Below are 20,211 nucleotides of genomic sequence, written 5' to 3'. Positions count from 1 at the left end.
ATTTGCCTTCTTGCAGGTACCTAATGGAAATGAATCCTGTTTTTTGTAATGATGTGGATCCAATTTCCTAAAAGTTCTTCCTTCCCTTTTAGACCTCAAGCCATGGTCCAACATCATGGAGATCCTGGAGGAAAAGGATGGCATTGATACAGAACTTCTAGTTTATGCAATGACTTTAGTAAACAAGGTTAGTTTTCACTGGAGATTTGTATAGTCAGCTCTGTGGTTCAGTTTCCTATGGATTCATTCAAATTTGAATTCATTTCCAAAATTTCCTGGAAATTTGGGGGTGGGGTAAACTCTTCCCTTAAATTTCCAATTAAATGCTTGCTTAGAAATTGAAGAATGTAACAAATGATTTTTCTCCTGCCCCACACACAGAGTAATTCTTAACAGCCCCTTATTCTACAGAATCCTGGTGAATACCTCCAGTTCTTTAATTCCCAAGATATTCCCTCCCCACTGCACCCTCATTCTACTCTAGGATAAGTTGCTATTCCTACATCTGTCAGATGAAATGTGGAGATGTGAAACTTCTTGGGATCTCTGCGCTTACACAACACTTTTGAGGATTTGGAAGTAGAATGACCTGCACTCACACCTACCCATCCTTTCCCTCATCCTGTTTAAAGGCTTTCTCTATGAGGCTGGTAGACTTAAAGACTAAAATAGCTGATAGTGTCTGGAGATTTTTACAGGAGGAGTGTGATAGACCACTTTCAACTTGGCTATCAACAGATTCCATCACTGTAGGTAACACAATGCCACTTGCCTTTGAGAAAACCATCTGATATTTCTTGGCCCTGGTTCATCATTTGCATGGAAGGAGAGTCCTTGCTTCAGATTTGGTTTCTTCAGTACCAGCTTTTCTTAAGCAAACATAGCACGCACAGCCATGCCTACACAAATTCTGAAATATATGCCTACTGTATAAATTATATCAGTTTAACTCCATGGATGTAATGGCATCAAGAGAGCAGTATGCTATACTCTGTATCACTTTCTGAGTTATCATCTGCAACCATATACAGTGGTGCCTCGCTTAACGATTGCTTTGTATAACGAAAAATTCACTTAACGATGGCTTTTTCGGAGTGATCTTGTGCTTCACTTAACGATTTTCCCTATGGGCGATTTTCGCTTAACGATTTTGGGACCATGCTTCACTTAACGATGACAGTTTTAGGTCCCCTTGTTTCGCTTAACTTTTTTTTTACAGCCCCGTTTTTGCTATTTTTAAAATATTCTAAAATGTTTAAAAAATGTTTAAAATGCTTGGAATCGTTAGTGCACCTAATAAAACCTTCGTTAACTTAATTTGGCTTTGTTCTGAGTCTTTTTGAATTTTTTGTGAATTTTTCCCCCCATTGAAATAGGCTTCAATGCATTTCAATGGGTTTCGCTTAAGGTTTTTTCCTATGGGGATTTTCGCTTAAGGATGGTAATCCGTTCCAATTGGAGCGGATTATCCAGTTTTCAATGCATCTCTATGGGAAATGGTGTTTCGCTTAACAATGTTTTCACATAGCGATGTTTTTTTTGGAACCAATTAAAATCGTTAAGCGAGGCACCACTGTATATAGCTTCATGGAAAGGTGGTGATGGCTTCATACTACACTTTATAGTATATATCTGAGATTTTTTTTGATGCTCCCATTTAGCATGGACAATTAAAGAGTATTATATCAAGAGTCAAGACAGGGTTGTGTTTTAAAAGAAACACAGAAAAAATACCATAGTTTTATGTTTAGTAGTTGTTTATTGATAACTTTTTGTAGCCTCACTAGATAGCTATAGATTCCAAGTCATATATATGCTCTATCTTCATTGTAGCAATGACACCAACTTAATAAACTGCGGCGAGTCTGCTGAATTTCCTCCACGTAATCTCAGCCTATGAGTGCCTATGCCTGTTTCAGATTCATGTCATTTTCACATGCTTTCCCCCATAATTTCACCTATTCTATTTCTGCAATAATCTACAGTTTTTAAAAAGCCATCCTTAATGCCTATTTTCATACATGTTCTAATAGGTGTTTCTTTCATGTATTTAAATGCATATTTCTCACCAAATATGTATTTTATATAACCCTTGTCCAGCAGGCCGAGGCAGAAAGGCAGTCACGGAAGCAGCAAAATCAGGGAGTTTGACGGGGTACATGTTGTATTTGTCTTCCGTGTGGAAGGGATTGTCACTCTCGAATTGGCCTTCTCAGCCACACTAGACACTGTTCCAAGTCCTCCATACAGAGCACTTTACCATAATCTCTCGAGACTGGAGGATGCCCTAATCGGTCTCACAGGAGATACTTAAATGCATATTTTTATTAAAAGAACAATATCACAATATTCAATAAGTTCCCAAATCTAATAGATTATTAAATTCAGATCCCCACATTAGTAGATGAGGCATGAATCAGGTCATTTTATATCAAAGGAAACATTAAGATTTTGAAGCATCAGAATACTTCAAGCAACAGCAGCTGTAATGCATGTTTAACATTTCCATTCAGAAAACATTGGACCTTGCTAGTTCACTTGGTCTCTTAGGAATATGTGCCTTGTTTAGCTTTTCATGCTGTGCAATTTTATTTCAAACACATCAAGTTCAAATATATTATTTCATGTTACTGCTACAAATCCTAACGAAATCTTTTTCTCTTTCTCTGTCACACACGGACACACAGAGAGTCACAAAAATTGTTTTAGTTGTTTTTTGTTCTTTTGTTTTTTTCCATTGAATTTACTTTCCTGTGTGCTGATTTTTCACACAGTTAGAGATTGAAATTACACAACCTCCTGGCTGAAAGTGAACTCTCAATATGCATGAACGATAGCTTAATAAGATCTCACTTAAAATGAAAACTTCATTCTTCCTTCATCTCACTAATATGGCTAGAAGCAGATGTAAAGTAAACGAATTCCATTTGTACCAATAATTATTCCCCCCGCCAATATTGCTAGCTCCCTGATTAGAGAAAGGAGGATTAAAGGAAAGGAAGAAACCTTCCTTGGTCACATACTGTTACCCTCCATTTCAAAAAAATCCCCTGAATTTGTAATTATTTCAAACAATCACTGATCAGGCCTAAGAGCTCTTCTCCCATTGTAACTTGGAATAATAATAATCTATGGCACCATGTGTCGTGACCTTTCTATATTATCACTACATGAGAGTGCAATTATGTTATTGTGCAGTAGAGCAAACCAACATTCTACAAAGCAATTCTAAAAATGAGGCAGCCCAAACAAAACCTTATAACTTTGAAACTGGACTTCAGATCAGCACCAAATTTTCCTCAGATGTAGTACACCATTTGCTGTTGAGCTTTGCCAAAATATGGGGATGTTTGGGTAAAAGGTTTTCAAATTATGCTTTTTAAAAAAAGTTAAGCTGTTTCCCCGTGCAGAAACAAGTGACCTTAAAGATCCCTAGATTTAAAACAGATCAAATAAATCAAAAGACCAGTCTTGCTTATCTTGAAAGAGAATAGATGGCTCCACCTGGTTTTTTTTTTTATTCAAAAAGAATCCAGGCTGCAGGGGCTAAAATATTGATCCTCAAAAAAGGTATTTCAAAACAGTAAAACTGTAAGTTTGTTATAAACTGAGCATGCCTGGAACAGGCTTACCAGCAACCGCATTCTGAAGCAAATGTTTGTAGGACAATGACAAGTCACAGAAACAGTCAAAGTGTGTTTGTCATTGAAGAAAAAAGGCATACTTTAGAGAAAGTAATGGAGTGATAGTCCTCCAGAAACAGGACATTTTGCCATGTATCTCCAGAGAATTAGCATATAATTTTGTAAAGCATTTTCAAAGTATATCTATATTACAAAAGCACAGAACAGGTATGTGCCAGCCCTGAGCATTCTCTCAGAATTTCTAAGAACAGGCTCATGACACAAATCTTCAAAGGGGAAATCAGCTCCAGATCTGGAGTAATCTGAACTTTTGACCCTGTCAGACTAGACCCAATTAGCTGATTCTCAGGAGAAGAACTTTATAGCTCCTTCCTGGCCAAACAGGCATTGGTACTGGGAAAGGGATTCTGTGTCTGGCTGTAAACATATTTTAAAATATAATTTTAAAAGAAAACAAATATTCATTTAAGTGTGAAATTACAATTTTTTTGCTTTGTGGTTGAGGATGGTCTATCCTGATGTTAACAGAGCTTGGGTGCCTATTCCACCCATCTTGTCACTATCCAGTAGTTTGGTAATTAAAGGGGGGGGGGACTCCAAAGGTGTTGTGTGCCATCAAGTCACTTCTGATGTGTGGTGACTGTGAGAGTTATGGACCTACAAAATGTCATATTATTAACAGCTCTGCTCAGATCTTGCAAGCCAGCAGAACTTCATTCTTTCTTTCTATTGCTACCTTTCATAGCAATATTGTTCATTCTCTATCACCCTTCCTTCCTTCCTTCCTTCCTTCCTTCCTTCCTTCCTTCCTTCCTTCCTTCCTTCCTTCCTTCCTTCCTTCCTTCCTTCCTTCCTTCCTTCCTTCCTTCCTTCCTTCCTTCCTTCCTTCCTTCCTTCCTTCCTTCCTTCCTTCCTTCCTTCCTAGATCATTACTGATAAATGTCCATTAATGTAAGTTTTATTAGTTTAAGGACAAAGATAATGAGTTGATTCACCTTTTGACTTTCAGACATTGGCAGGCTTACCAGACCAGGATTCCTTCTATGATGTTGTGGACTGTCTGGAAGAACTGGGAATTGAAAATATTTCACAGAGACATTTGAACAAAAAGGGAGCAGATTTGGACTTGGTGGAACAATTCAACATATATGAGGTAACAGTGTGCAACCTGAGCCTACTTCAAAGTCAAAGTTGTATGGGGAAAATGTACCCAATGTAATAATGGTCTTTTTTTAAAAAGAGCATCTGCTTATGTTACATGTATTTGGACATGAGATGGTTTAGAGTAGTTCATAATAAAATGTGCTTCATGCTGGACAAAGTTAATAATACTTCAGGGGAAGAAAATTGCATATGTTTATTGTACTCCTTGATGCATGCTGCAAAGGTCTGCAATTAATTTGTTTCGAAACTGATTGTTTCACATCCAGTGTAAATAGATTTTTGTCCATATGTAGAAGCATCTAGCATGTAACAAAGGTTCAACTTAGAGATGTATAGTTGTCATGTTGATTGTCCAGTGTATTCATTTTTAAAAATCTCATTTAGATTTGATCAGTTCTTATGCTCTTTTGATATACAAGTACAAGAGATTATTCAATGTCTTCATATCATGTATACAATGGTAATATGAGGGAAGAACAAGCTGATCCTTAAGTGTTTCATATAAACTTGTAGTGAAGAGAGCGGAGGTTTTCAGCAGCAGGGGTTAATATCATCTCACCAATTCTGAGATCTCCATTAGCCTGAATAAGGAAAACTAAAACCCTCCTGTTCAACTTTCATCTTGTTAGCCCTGATGGAAATTCCAGGAGCTGTCTCATGCACTTGAAGATCCCTAACAATATCAGCAAGGATGTGATCATAGGGGAGGTAGCATATGTTCTGTGGTGAGAATCTGCGAATGAACAGATTATAAAATATACATGACAAGTCTCTGCTTGTACAACATAATTAAGACTAGTAGCTCCAAATAGACATAAACCCCAGGTGCTTCGGCAAGGTGTGGACAAACCATACTCTTGCTTCAGGTATTGTGTTCATTGTTCCTCCACAACCTTCCCTTTCTTCCTTTTTAGATGACACTACGACACGAGGATGGGGATGACAATGGTGAACCTCCTCCTAGCGGTCGCAAAGACCGAAGAAGGGCTAGCCTTGGCTGCAGTGAACGAAGGTGGCTGGAACGTAGGAGGAGTCGGAGGCATTCCGTCCAAAGCGGCAAAAGCACTTTGTCAGCCCCTGCCAGCCCTTGCACTCAGGCAAACCCAAACTTCATATGCAGCCATGGACAGGGCACTGAGGACCTCCGTGAGAAGTAAGTGCAAGAAAATGGAGCTGTAAGTTGTTTGGTATTTTTTCATGTTACTTATTCTCATTGTTACTGATTGGTAAGACTCTCTTCCTCCCCATCAACCAACCCTTCTGCCGTGTTCTTCTGAAATGAAAACTTGTCTTACATATTGTATGTGCAGACACACAGTATGTTTCTTTTATAGTGAACTGTCCACTCCACTTCTGGTTCCCCAAAATAAGATTGAGTAACTTGTATGATTGAACCCCATTGTAATTCATATGTGTGTAGAGACTTCAAAATGTAACAGGTCATTTCTAGAAGATACTGGTCTTCAGAACATAGTGCAGGATTAGTTACTTAGGTAAACATTTCAAGTGTTGTGAAAAAAGAAAGGAAAGAATATACAATCTTTTAGTTAGTGATAGCGTATATGGATTTTGAGATTTTATGATGCATTCAGGTTTTTTTTTTAAAAAAAGCCCAAAAGAAGCAAACTAGTTTATTTATTTATGTATTTATTTACGTATTTATGTATTTATGTATTTATGTATTTATTTATTTATATCCCGCCTATCTGGTCATTGCGACCACTCTAGGCGGCTTACAACACATAACACGACAATAAATATAAAAAGGAATTATTACACTAAATAGCAATTCTTCAAGATGGAGAAAAAATGAAAAATACACCATAAAAGAAGAAGAGAAAGTTAAGTTGCAATAGCACTGAAAGTTATCATTCTAATGTTTTTCTCCAAACACATGCCCAGGTTCCAAATAAAACTATCAATCTCTGACACACTAATATAATATTTTCTTCATCTTTCTTTCATTTATTTTCTCATGTCTTATCATGATCATCATAATGTCATCCAAATTTGCACACATTCCAAACGATCCTTGTTTTGGTCACAGACTGTGAGAAACTGTACACCACCTTTTACTCTGATGCATAAATCTGAATCTGTCCAGTGTATCAATTTAGTGTCATGTTTTATAGGGATGAAACTTCCATATTTTTAGGACTTCTAGTCCCATAATTATCTGGAGCCCACAGGCTAAATTCTGAGAATGAAAGCCCTCAAACCAAAAGAGATTAGACTCAACTTTCCTGCCTACATGATCTTCCTGTGCTGCTTCTGTATTGAACCACAAGAAAACCTCCCCACTGCATTGCAGGAGGACCAAGACACTCCCATGGGAGAAAAGGCACAATCAAAAAACAGAGTTAATTTAAAAAATATCTTCAGACAACACTACCTTGCCTTTTTCTACAAGCTTTATTTATTTACATTACTTCCATACACAAAAATCCAAGAGTAATTTAAAACATTTAACTTTTTGAGATGTGTTGGATCTGTTACTTCATTTTATAAAAATCATTCTTACTATTATGAAAAGAAGCTATAAGCATAAATGCTTAAAAATATGGAGATTGGACTTAAATTGCGGCAAATATTTGTCAGGAAAATATATTTCAGTTCCCTGGATAGCTCAGTCATTTAGGCATCTGGCTGCGGAGCCAGAAGTTGGGAGTTCGATTCTCCACTGTGCTTCCTAGAAAAAGAGCCAGCCTATGTAGCATTGGGTGAGCTGCACAGTCCCAGGGTATGCCCAGAAAAAGGGAATGGTAAACCACTTTTTGAGTATTCACTACCTCAGAAACCCTGGAAAGGTCACCATACATCGGAATCAACTTGATGGCATATAGTTAAATTATTATAAGCTTTTACCCACAAAAGTTACAGATAAGAACTTAAATCATATTTCAATTCAAAAATACAGGAGCTTATACCCTTAAAAGGCACATCTCTTTAAAAAGTAAAAAAATTATAGAAATAGGAATACATTACTTAAACTTTCAGCCTATTCAAACACACACACAAATTATTAGGTTTTCTCACCCAAACCACCACTGAAGGAAAATCCATGTTCCCTGTGTGTTGCCTCTGTGATGCTGCTGCTGCCACCACCACAACTACCACTGCTCTTTGATATCTGATGTGTGTGCCTGGTATCTGTGTTGTTGAGATCAAGTGTCTCTTCCTTCCCCGTATTTATATTTCTCTCTGGAACACCTGCTGCTGTAACATACTGGTTTGATAGTAATTTGCTTGGGTACAGTTCTGCTAGGTAAGCAAAATGCCAAGATATCGGATTGCTGGCACAACTACTTGATGCTGTACCAATTTGTTGTACATACATTTCGATACTCTAGGAGGTTTTTTTCTTCATTGTTATGTTTACATTTTTCTTATCAGTTGTTTATACTTCCACACCCAAGTATTAGCTCACTCAGAAAGAGATTCCTTTGTGAACCAATGTAATTTTTGTTATCTTACATTGACATTGTTTTCCTACAGTGGCTTGGATGTTGACTGCGCTGATTGTTTTGCAAGTGACTTTCAGCACACAGCTGTTAAAGCTCAGCAATAAATTATGGTTTATTTCAATCAAGATAGTTTCAATATTTGTCTGTTTAATTAATTATACATAGTTAAGCATGCTAACTTTATTTTACTAGTAAATCTCTTCAGTGCATTTGTGCTTTACTTATTTTTCTCCCTTTTTTTTCCTTTCCTTCTTCCCACTACTATTTTTATGTTTATTTTATTATTTTGCTGAGAATGGTTCTCACCTCATTTCTTCCATGTTCTGTGTTTCTGTCCATCTGCATACCTCTTTGCCTTGGTCTGGTCCTAGAGAGGAGGAATATGAAGAGGAGGAAGAGGAGCAACCAGTCACTGAGCCTAATACAGAGGATGAGGGGGAGGAAGAGGCTGCTAGGCAGGTCAAAGCCAGGTACTAGGTCTACAGAACATCTGCAAGAGTTGATGAACTGAACATCTCACTAACTTTAATATCTAACATCAATCCCTCAGAATATATGCTCTCCCTTAATAAATTCTGTTTGAATTAAACTCCACTACATACTAGTTTCATAATATAATTTCGTCTTAAATATACCGGCTTGAATCCATGTTTAGTAGAACCTCTGAAATCAGGGGAACTTAAGGAGGACAACTAACTTGCCCAATTAATTTCAGGGGGTCTGCTATAAATGTGACCATGTCTGGGTCTACTCAATTTTTAAAAAGTTTTTTTTTATCCTTTAAAAAAATAGGCTGCTTTCCAGCACCGCAGTTTAAAGATGTATTTACAGTAGATTGTATGGTTAGGACTGGAGACCTCGTAGCAAGGTCAAGCCACTGACTGCCATTGCTTATATAAAGCTCCACAAAGCTTATGGTTGCAGACCTCACGTGTATTCACTAATTACTTTATGATCTGCACAGTCAGCAAACTCTGTAACTGAACCAAGAATTTATTTTAAACTATGTAGAAAAACCCCTTCATGGATTGCTGCCTTGTCGTGACAAAAGGGCTTGAGTAATTCAGAGAAGCTATGGGCTATGCCATGCAGGGACACCCAAAATGGACAGGTCATAGTGGAGACTTCTGACTAAACGCAATCCACCTGGAGCAGGAACTGGCAAGCCACTCCAGTATCTTTGTCAAGAAAATTCCATGGACAGAAACAAAAGGCTAAAACATATGAGGCTGGAAGATGAGCCCTTCAGGTTGGAAGGCATCCAACATGCTACTGAGGAAGTGTGGAGGACAAGGACAAGTAGCTCCAGAGCTAATGAAGTGGTTGGGCCAGAGCTGAAAGGATGTTCAGCAGCAGACGTGCCTGCAAGTGAAAGGAAAGTCCAATGCTGCAAAGAAAAATACTGCATAGGAACCTGGAATGTAAGGTCTATGAACCTTGGGAAGCTGGATGTGGTCAAAGAGGAGATAAGAATAAACATTGACATCCTGGGCGTCAGTGAACTAAAATGGACAGGAATGGGCAAATTCAATTCAGACGATTATCATATCTACTATTGTGGGCAGGAATCCCGTAGAAGAAATGGAGTCGCCCTCATAGTCAACAAAAGAGTGAGAAAAGCTGTACTGGGATATAATCTCAAAAATGATAGAATGATTTCAATACAAATCCAAGGCAGACCTTTCAACATCACAGTAATCCAGGTTTATGCACCAACCACCGATGCTGAAGAGGCTGAAATTGACCAATTCTATGAACACTTATAACACCTTCTAGAACTGACACCAAAGAAAGATGGATTTGAATGCTAAAGTAAGGAGTCAAGAGATAAAGGAACAACGGGTAAGTTTGGCCTTGGATTTTAAAACGAAGCAGGACAAAGGCTAATAGAGTTTTGTCAAGAAAACAAGCTGGTCATCACAAACACTCTTTTCCAACAACACAAGAGACGACTCTTTACATGGACATCTCCAGATGGGCAGTACTGTACTAAAATCAGATTAATTATATTCTCTACAGCCAAAGATGGAGAAGCTCTATAAAGTCAGCAAAAAGAAGACCTGGAACTGATTGTGGCTCTGATCATCAAGCTTAAACTAAAAAAAGTAGGAAAAACCACTGGGCTACTCATGTATAATCTAAACCAAATCCATTATGAATACACAGTAGAAGTGAAGAACAGATTTAAGGAACTAGATTTGGTGGACAGAGTGCCTGAAGAAATTTGGATAGAGGCTCGTAACATTGTACAGGAGGCAGCAACAAAAACCATTCCAAAGAAAAGGAAATGCAAGAAAGCTAAGTGGCTGTCCAACGAGGCCTTACAAATAGCAGAGAAGAGAAGGGAAACAAAATGCAAGGGAGATACGAAAAGTTACAGAAAATTGAATGCAGACTTCCAAAGAATAGCAAGAAGAGACAAGATGGCCTTAAATGAACAGTGCAGAGACATAGAGGAAAATAATAGAAAGGGAAAAACCAGAGATCTGTTCAAGAAAATTGGAGATATTGAAGGAACCTTTTGTGCAAAGATGGACATGATAAAGGACAAAATTGGGAGGGACCTAACAGAAGCAGAAGACATCAAGAAGAGGTGGCAAGAATACACAGAGGAATTATACCAGAAAGATCTGGACATCCCGGACAACCCAGATAGTGTGGTTGCTGACCTTGAGCCAGACATCCTGGAGAGTGATGTCAAGTGGACCTTAGAAAGCTTGGCTAACAACAAGGCCAGTGGAGGTGATGGCATTCCAGTTGAACTATTTAAAATCTTAAAAGATGACACTGTTAAGGTGCTACACTCAATATGCCAGCAAGTTTGGAAAACTCAACTGTGGCCAGAGGACTGGAAAAGATCAGTCTACATCCCAATCCCAAAGAAGGGGAGTGCCAAAGAATGCTCCAACTACCATACAATTGTACTCATTTAACGACTAAACAAAAACAACAATGTAGAAAAAAAAATATTATGACTCATGAGAATCCAGTTTTTCAAAGATATGTTTCAAATATTTACTGGGTAGTCACTTCATTTCTGGAGCTTTTCTGAGCAATCCTATGGGAATAAAGGAGGAAGACTTTGTAATGGTAAAAGAATAACTACAATTTTATAGTATCATGCCCGCTGTAGGGAAGTGGTTCCTTTTTCCTCCTTTTAATTGGATTCCGTTTAGCTTTTATTTATTTTCTTTGCAGTACTACTGTTGGACAACCAGCAGCAGGACAGTAGCAGAACCTTGCCTGTACTTTTAAATATTTTATCCAAAGTCATACTGGGGAAGGCCATGCATAAAAGGGCAATCATGCAGTCTTCATTGCTTGCTGGCCAGATTTTCCCCTCATTGCTCCTTGTTAATGGGGCGACTTCACCCTAACCTGGCAAAGCTGAGGAGTAGGACAAGTGGCTGGCAGCACCAGCCATCTTGCTTACACAATTGCTTACTTATATTGTACAATACCAATTGGATTTTATTTTTTATTTGATGTCTGTCCCACCTCTTTGGGCCTTTGAAGGACAAAATATTTGCCTAATATACTAATATGCCTCACTAAAATTGTATTAAATGTTTATTGTAGAAAAGACATCATATGTTTGTAGTATTTGTGTATTCCAGATGCACAAATGCTTCTCCTGGGTCTAGCTTTAGTTTTTCCCTTAAAATTCCTTTTTATTCAAGTCAGAAATGGCATCATAGCTCAAATAAATATATCAAGAGAGTGAATACGCTTTTATCAGTGGATTAATTGTAATTTCTGTTTTGTAATGTGTAAAATAGATGTTATTACTAATTAATCCAGATAATAATTTGATGAACAAAAGTTATTAGAATTCCAAATACATAACTACAGTGTTTTCTTTTGTAATAGCCTACACCCCATTTTCATAAATTGCCTTCTGAGATTATAGCATTGTTATAACAAAGTATTAAAGCTACCATTTCTACAGGCACCCTTTTTAAAAAATGAAACAATAGGGCCAGTATTTGTTTGTTTGTTTATTTATTTGATTGGTTGATTGATTTTTATCCCACCTTTCTCCCTTTGTGGTGAGCTTGTGGAGAGCTCCCCTCAATATCCTAAAATTCCCATTCTTCAGTTGTCAGAAAAGAGGGTGAGACACCCAATGAGCTGCCTCCAAAAATATAATCCCAGAAGACTACCTTGCTTAAGGGAGCTACTCTTTAAAGTTCTCTACTGCTTTTCAGAGTACAGAGAGATAAACCTACAGGCATGTAGGTCAGCCCCAAATCCTCTCTATCCTCCTTTTCATTTCGGATGGATAAAGCATAATACTGTTACTTGCTTTCATCTGTTGGCATGCTTTCAGTAATACCGTTTTCTTCTCTATCCTATTCTGCCTTTCCTCATTTCCCTTCCTACCTGCTTCTTCTATCCAGTGGGCTTCCAGAAGTACAGGAATTTGAACATGTCTCAAAGAATGCTCAGACACCAGCCACCTCAAGTGTACTTTCTCAGGAGGAGAGGGCTCCCATGAGCTTTAGGAGACAGAGTCCATCCAGGAGCTCATCTTCCTCTGTGCCTGATTCATTTGCTTCACACCACTGTTCGCTTCATTCATCGCCTTCTTCATCTGCATCCATCAGCTCTTCCCAAAATATATCATCCATTACTCCAAAAGTGTCACCAACGGTTGAAAAATTACCATATGTACCACATAGCCCTTTCCATCTCTTCTCATATGATATTGAAGAGCCTCCAACGTTTGTGAAAGAAAAGGAAATAGAAGGGATGAGGGAATACAGGTAGCACTTCCTTGAAGTTTCATAATACAGTTTGCAATATAACTGAATTATAGTGTTGAATAAATATTTTATATCAATTGTTATCATGAAAACACTTTGGGGGGAGCTCATTCCTTGGATTTGTACTATCATAACTTTTCCTGTTTTATCTCCAAACTATAATCTAAGAAGACATTCAGCTCCTAAGCAACCAGCCTTGTCACTCACAGTTCACATGTTAAATTTAACATTTACTGTACATATCATCCTAAATGTATTCAGTCAAAAACTTTCAGGAGCCATTTTTATATCAGTGAAGTTCGGGTGTGTGTGTGATTTATTCAGTTTCTAACCATTTGTCCTCATAAGGATTCAAGGTGATTAAATAACTACTAAAAACATAGTTAAAAATAAAGATGCATAATATCGTGAGTTACAGATCTCTAAAATTACAAATATCTAAAACTGTAAGTTACAAATGACTGTTAAAATGCTGTAAGAGGAGTGGAAACAAACAGCAATCAAAGACAGAAAAAAATGTTTCTTTGTTGAAAGATTGTACAAAAATTAGGTCTTTAACTTGTGCCTGATTGGTAAAACTATGGGGGACATCCAGCTCTTGGATGAAATTGAGTTCCATAACTGGGCTGTCACCACTAATAAAACTCTGCCATATATACAGTGGTGCCCCGCTTGACAACGATAATCCGTTCCAGCAAAATCACTGTAGAACGAAATCATCGTCAAGCGGGGGGGGGGGGGAACCATTGAAACTCATTAAAAAACAGTTAATGCGTTCCAATGGGTGAAGTACCTGATCGTGCAGCGAAGATCCTCCATAGGGCAGCCATTTTCCGGTGACTGTTAAGCGAAAAATCAGTCCTGAAAACAGCGGGGAGCCATTTTGCACAGTGGGCAGCCATTTTGAAACCCGACAATCAGCTGTTTTTATATCATCATAAAGGTAAAAATCGGCTCCCAAAGCAGGGAACCGATCGTTGTAAAGCGGTTTTTTCCTATCCAAACATCGTTTTGCGATCGCAAAAGTGATCACAAAAACATCGTCGTGAAGCGATTTCATTGTTAAATGGGGTAATCGTTAAGCAGGGCACCACTGTGCACAGATTTCTATGCTCCTGAAGATGGCCTGTATAGTACCATGTTATGCAATGTGTATCTAGACAGCTGAGTGGTTTGGGTTTCAGGCTGTGAAGCCAGAAGTTGGGAGTTTAATTCCCCACTGTTCCTCGTGCCAGTAGATCCAGTCTGTGTGGCCTTGAGCAATCTGCACAGTCCCAAGGTGTCTCCAGAAGAAGGGAATGGTAAACCACTTCTGAGTATTATCTACCTGGAAAACCCTGAAAAGGGTTGCTATCAGAATTGACTTGATGGCACATGATGATGCTGATGGTGATGATGATTATGGTATGCAACATGTGGTAGCACTATAGGCCATATTTGAACTTAAGCACATAGGGAGTAGTTCAGGGACTTTGTCCTGTAAACAATAGGGTCTAAGCCAATTGTTTTATGAGCAAGCCATTTTTCTCCTCATGGGGGCTCAAGGAGGCTCACAATAAGTTAAAGCAACACAATAACATTACAAGCATATTTTTTTACAATTCATGTTGATATGAATTTTCCTAACCAAAATGTTCTTTTTATGAAGAAAAATTAAAATGACCATTTATATCAAACAAAAGAAAAATAAAGAAACAAACATGTTGTGGCTCTTTAAAGACTAACTGCTACATTTTAATGTGAGCTTTCGTTGACAAGTCCACTTTGTACATTTATACATTCTGTGGATGCAAACATAGCATGAGACTCAGAGTGTAGGCACCTTCTTCAGAGATTACTATCCAATATGATAAACAGTGATTACTATTCAATGAATGAGAGAAGTGGGTGACTACTTTTGCTGGGTTTGTTGAAATTCTAAAGAAAGAGCCTTCATTCAAATATCTGCATGCCCAAGAGCCTTCCATGCAACTGGGAGCCAAATGTGCAGAAATCAAGGGCTATTTTGACGCTTAGAGCTGTGCCAGAAAACACTGTCCGCTTCCATTCATTTTAATGAACACACAGAAAATAATTTCTGGAGAGAACTAATTGGGCCAGACTTTGAGGAGAAACATGGCAGCCACATCATGATTTTCTTGGGCTGTGCATAGCATGGTTGCATGCTTTTTCACATGAAATAATAATAAATTGCCAATGACGTCTCTTGGAGGCTACAAGGAGGCCACTGATCATTTTCACACTAGGAAAAAATTAATATGGGGGGGGCAGAGGATGAAGGCCTCACCAAAAGCATGAGAAGCTTTTGGTGAGGCCACATTTTGCTCACTCCTGTTCTTGTAACCCTCTGGTTGGGTCAGCCTGCCCATCTCTGGGTGATAGAGATTACTTTCCCAAGTGCAGAGAATATTCTTCAGTACGCAAGGGGGCGCCTGTGCATTCAAGAGAGAAAAACAAAGAAACAATTCAACACATGTTAAAATTCTTTATGGTCTGTTCCATGTGTGATTAGATGGGAGGAGCCTGTTTTTGCAGTTTACTGCTCCCTGTAGAAAAATAAATGTTAGAAAAATTAAGTTCTACCCTCATTTTATCCTTATTAATAATACAGTCACTCATAGTTCCTCATTTCTGCTTCACTCTTTTCGGGTCTATGACCGTATAATAAAAAAACTTAACTGATTCACTCTTGCTTAACATCTTACTTGTTTCATGTCTTCCACAAATTTATTCCTGAGCTAAATATGCTTGACCTACATTTTTTAATAAATTGTAACAACTGTAGTGAAACCAGTCACAAGAATGTAAACAACTTACCTTCCTTAGCTGCCCATTGTATCTTTTTTTAAAAAAATTACATACTATGCATGTACATAGTAACAGTTCTTCCTTCCTTTCTCCTGTAGTCCTTTGGAATCCCTGCATGTGAACAGATTTTGTGAATCCTTTGATCCTTTTAATTTCCAGTCTTCTAGGTGGGTGCTTATACTCGGTTCCTTATTCTTCCTTAATTGTTCTTCCTTTCTATAGAATACTAATTAATTTATTTTCTTGTGTTTGTATGAAGTACAGTTCTCTTTCTTTAAACATTCCTGTTTCTTACACTTACACATATTTTCCTGTCATCCCATTCTGTGTTCCTAAATTTTTGCTTATTTGCTTATCAAATAAATCAACAAAATCAGTTAAGATTATGTAGTTAAAACCATGCTTTGTTTAGCCTGTAACCTGAGGAAACATGTTTCTGTGTGAAGAACACTAGGAATTAGTCTGACAAATTATAAGCATAAAGAACATTACATTATATGTCATAGACCTTACATTAGAGATTTTTTTTTAAAAAAATCACATTCCACTGTTATAAGCCCAAAATCTTCTATTGTCTCCTCCCTACCATAGTAAAATTATTCTCACCAATTGTTCTCTGTGGGTTCTATTTTTTCAAATGGGCAGCGGGATCCTGCATACTAGAATCTTCCAGAAATCTCAGAGGACAAATGAGATCCCACAAGACTGGAATCAAGGCAAATCTTGCCGCACTGTTCAAAAACAGAGTAAAAAAAGCATCCAGAAAACTACAGATCATTCAGTCAGATTTCAGTATTAGGAGAGATACTGGAACAGACGATAAACTAACCAGTCTGTAAACACTTTGATTATAATAGAGTGGTTAGTAGGAGGCAGCATTACATTGTCCAGAATCAATCCTAGTCTCATCCTATCCTTTTTAAATTAGGTTTTATACATCTGGCAATGCTATAGTTGTACATTATTTTGTTTTCAGAGAAGGTTTTTTCCTGATCATGTCCAAGGCAGGGCAGAACCTTCCCCAAAGGTATAAATTCTGGAGCAGGGACCAAATAGACTTGCAGCAAACATGACAGGCTTTTAAATTTTCCATCATCTTGAGGTGTGTTTTTTTTCTTTTTACTTCCTTGATCCTCCCAGATACCCTAGTCTCCACAAAAACACTTCTAACATTCTTATTTTTAGAAGAAATAACTAATAAAGAGCACCAAATACTGAAACAGCCCTGTAGTATGTTATTCTAATTACCTTGTTGCAAAGTTTGGTTGAACAGCCTTGACACAACCATTTTATATTATTAGAAGCTAAGGTTGTCAATTACAGAAATGCCCCCTTCTCCTCATCTTATATGGAAATCTTAAGGAAAATGTTTTGACGAGAAACTAATAAGATAAAAATGGCTATTCATTTCTCTTTATAAAAATCAAGACTTTTGCCTTGCTTCTTGGTGAAAATCTAGGGAGGATGCTGGAAATATTTGGATAATTTAGATGTTGTGAATAAGCAGTAAATAAGGTAAACATTGAGAATCGAGTTGCTCCTGTTTTTCAATTAGGAGTTACATTTTCAAGCCGGTTAGGTCAATGGGACAAATCATATAGGTGCAGCAGTTTTCCTACCGGCATTCAGTAATGAGAGAAAAGAATTACCAACTGAAGCAAGCGTGAGGTAATTTTGACAGATAGATAACTGATGAAGATAGGGAGAAATAACCCTTTCTGTACTACTATATGCCACACTATTTGGCACAACAAATCTTTTATTACACTAAGAGATATATAAATAGATCTTTTTAAAGGCATAAGATGAGAGAAATTTACAGAGCATCAAAGGTGGCAAATCATCCCTGCTTATTTTGTGTCTGCCACACAACAAAGAAGGAAGGAGAGGGAGAGGGAAAGTAAGGTCTTTAAACTTTAGGAGGTATTTGAAACAATGTAGGATGCTGCAACAGAAGATATTATAAAGTATAGTGCATGGTAGGCTACACAGAATTAAGCTCTCCTAACAGAGCTGGACGTGTTTCTACAGCCATCTTACAATTATGTCTTTGGTCTCTGGCACAGCTTGGAATTTTAGGTTTGAAAGTGAAGCTGTTAATATTGATTAGCACAAATGTGAAATAATGTTGGGGTTTTTTTAGCATTGGAGAGGTTAAAATTTAATTCATTGTTGTAATGGGTTCATTAATTCATTGTTTCACTTATTTAGCCTTTACTATTTAAAGAAACCATGGGATATACCAGTCACAAGACTCGTTGTCAAGTCAGACTTAAGTCACACCGTGACTTATTTACTTATTTACTTATTTACTTATTTATTTATTTATTTATTATTTATTTATTTATTTATTTATTTATTTATTTATTTATTTATTTATTTATTTATTTAACTTGTATGCCATTTACACCATCGTTTAGTCACTAACGGTTCCCCCAAAAGCTGTGATAACTGGTTTGAATAGACAAGAGCTGGCTTCATTCTGTTGGAGGGGATCCTGAGGAATGGTTATGCTAGTTGGTGGACATCTCTAGTTAAGAGACAAGAAGAAACTCAAGAGCCACCAAGGCCCATCACTCTCCAGAGGCAGACCATTGTAAACTGACCCCCACCTTTGCAAAGGTTTTAGTCCCATATTGCCCCATAGAAGTGATTTGTCCACAACAACAAAGTACAGAGAATTCCTTCACACCCAAATTACCGTCTTCCCACCCAGCACAGAAAACCATGTGCATATTGTGGCCTACCAATTGAGTGGGGTAAGATACTACTTGAGGCAGGACAATGGTAGCCATGGAAGCCATGATGTCCTACTTCAGTCAAGACAATGTTGCTATGGTTGCTAAAGTCCCTCTTGTGTGTCAAGTCCTGAGGATTACAACACAGCTCCCAATGCTGTCCTGGCTAGCTCAGGAAGGGATACTGTTGTGTAGCAGGATTGGTGGAAATCTTTCCCTTGTCCCAGGGACTCAGTTACAGAGATACATTCAAACTTGGCAGAATGTGTATTCTGACACCTAATGGGAGGAATGGAATCATGTTCAACACTGTAATTCCACACCCCCATGACCTACAGCTCACTGCTGTTACGCAGGAAAGCCTGGTGGGAAGAGGTAAGAGACATTACTTCCTCTGACTTCAGGATGCCTGGTTACAGGCCAGGTTGGTCTACCTATCCTGGATCAAGTTCTGTATAGCTGTTGTTTCCCCATTCACCAACCTGGCATTCAACAGGGGCACTTCCATTCCTGGAGAGCTTGTTGCTGATTGTTATCAACTTTTAAACCCATTACAACAAGGCTGTTTGAAAGATTGTGTTCCCCCTTTTGTGCCTGCCCAGCTTTTAAGGTGTGTGTGTGCTGGGTGTGTGTGTGTCTTTATACTGATATCCTTGGCAATCTGTGCCTGCCCAGCTTTTAAGAGGTGTGTGTGGGGGGGGGTGTCTCTTGATACTGATGTCCTTAGCAATAAGTGTGGTGGGGACATGACAAAGAACTTTTTTTATGACTCCTCCCAAGTTGTAGAATTTGCTCTTAAGGGAGGCTAGGCAACCCACCCTCTCTGTTTTCCTTTCATTGACAAGGCTTTATTGAGAGCTTTGGTATCCAAATTGGATTATACCTGGAAGGGGAACAGTTGTGTCTGTACTGACTTGTGTTGTTTCTAGTTGTGCTTTTAACCTCTAACAGAATTTTTTTTCTTAGTTTCCCCATTGTTAAACAGTTTGAGTTTCATTTGGTGTGAACTTTGCGATATACATTTAAAAATGAGTAACAAATCCACCATGGCCTTACTCAGAAAAGGACTAGGAAATCCACAAAACACTAGACAAACACAATCCCTCCGTACAAACAAACATGCTAAAGCACACATCATACTAAATAAAATATTTTTAAAAAACAAGAAAAACATACACACATGAAGTAACAACACAGAGAAATACTCCCACTCACCTCCAGGCATGCTACCCCGCCCCAGTCCACAGCTCAAAATTTCTCTTGTTTTAGACAGCTGGGAATGTTTCAAGGTGAAGTGCTAGTTTGCATCTGCTCTCCTCCGCACTGTTTGTCTATTTTATAAGATTATCTTGGACCCCTGGCCATGGATGGTGATGAAGGAGAGTACCATATTTTCCCATGTATAAGATGATACTTTTGTCTAAAATCTTTAGACTAAAAATTGAGGTTCGTCTTATGTAAGTAAGGAGGGGAAGATGGGATCAAAGCACCGCAGGATCACTTTGATCCCTGCTTTCCCGCCTCCACTTGCTAAGCCCTGCTTTCAGCACTTTGATCCCTGCTTTCAGTACAGTGGTGCCTCGCTTAGCAATGTTAATTAGTGCAGAAAAAATTGCTGCTAATTGAT

At 38.1% G+C, this 20,211-nt stretch overlaps 1 protein-coding gene across 19 annotated transcripts in view; it reads left to right on the top strand.

The window, feature by feature from the left end:
* Positions 1–20,211, top strand: part of FHOD3 (formin homology 2 domain containing 3) — a 329,766-nt gene that overhangs the window by 207,612 nt on the left and 101,943 nt on the right. For 9 of the 19 annotated variants that reach the window (XM_020804920.3, XM_073003957.2, XM_078377650.1 and 6 more), the window contains exons 8-12: positions 93–187; positions 4,654–4,797; positions 5,723–5,961; positions 8,644–8,742; positions 12,673–13,038. In XM_020804920.3, coding sequence (XP_020660579.3) covers positions 93–187; positions 4,654–4,797; positions 5,723–5,961; positions 8,644–8,742; positions 12,673–13,038 — 943 coding nt within the window. Of the gene's footprint in view, positions 1–92; positions 188–4,653; positions 4,798–5,722; positions 5,962–8,643; positions 8,743–12,672; positions 13,039–15,944; positions 16,014–20,211 lie in introns of all 19 variants that reach the window. The other 10 variants (XM_078377654.1, XM_078377655.1, XM_020804923.3 and 7 more) reach the window with 3 other exon arrangements.

Source organism: Pogona vitticeps, chromosome 6 (assembly GCF_051106095.1).
Source record: "Pogona vitticeps strain Pit_001003342236 chromosome 6, PviZW2.1, whole genome shotgun sequence".
Lineage (NCBI taxonomy): Eukaryota > Metazoa > Chordata > Lepidosauria > Squamata > Agamidae > Pogona > Pogona vitticeps.
This window is presented reverse-complemented; position numbering and strand designations above follow the sequence as displayed.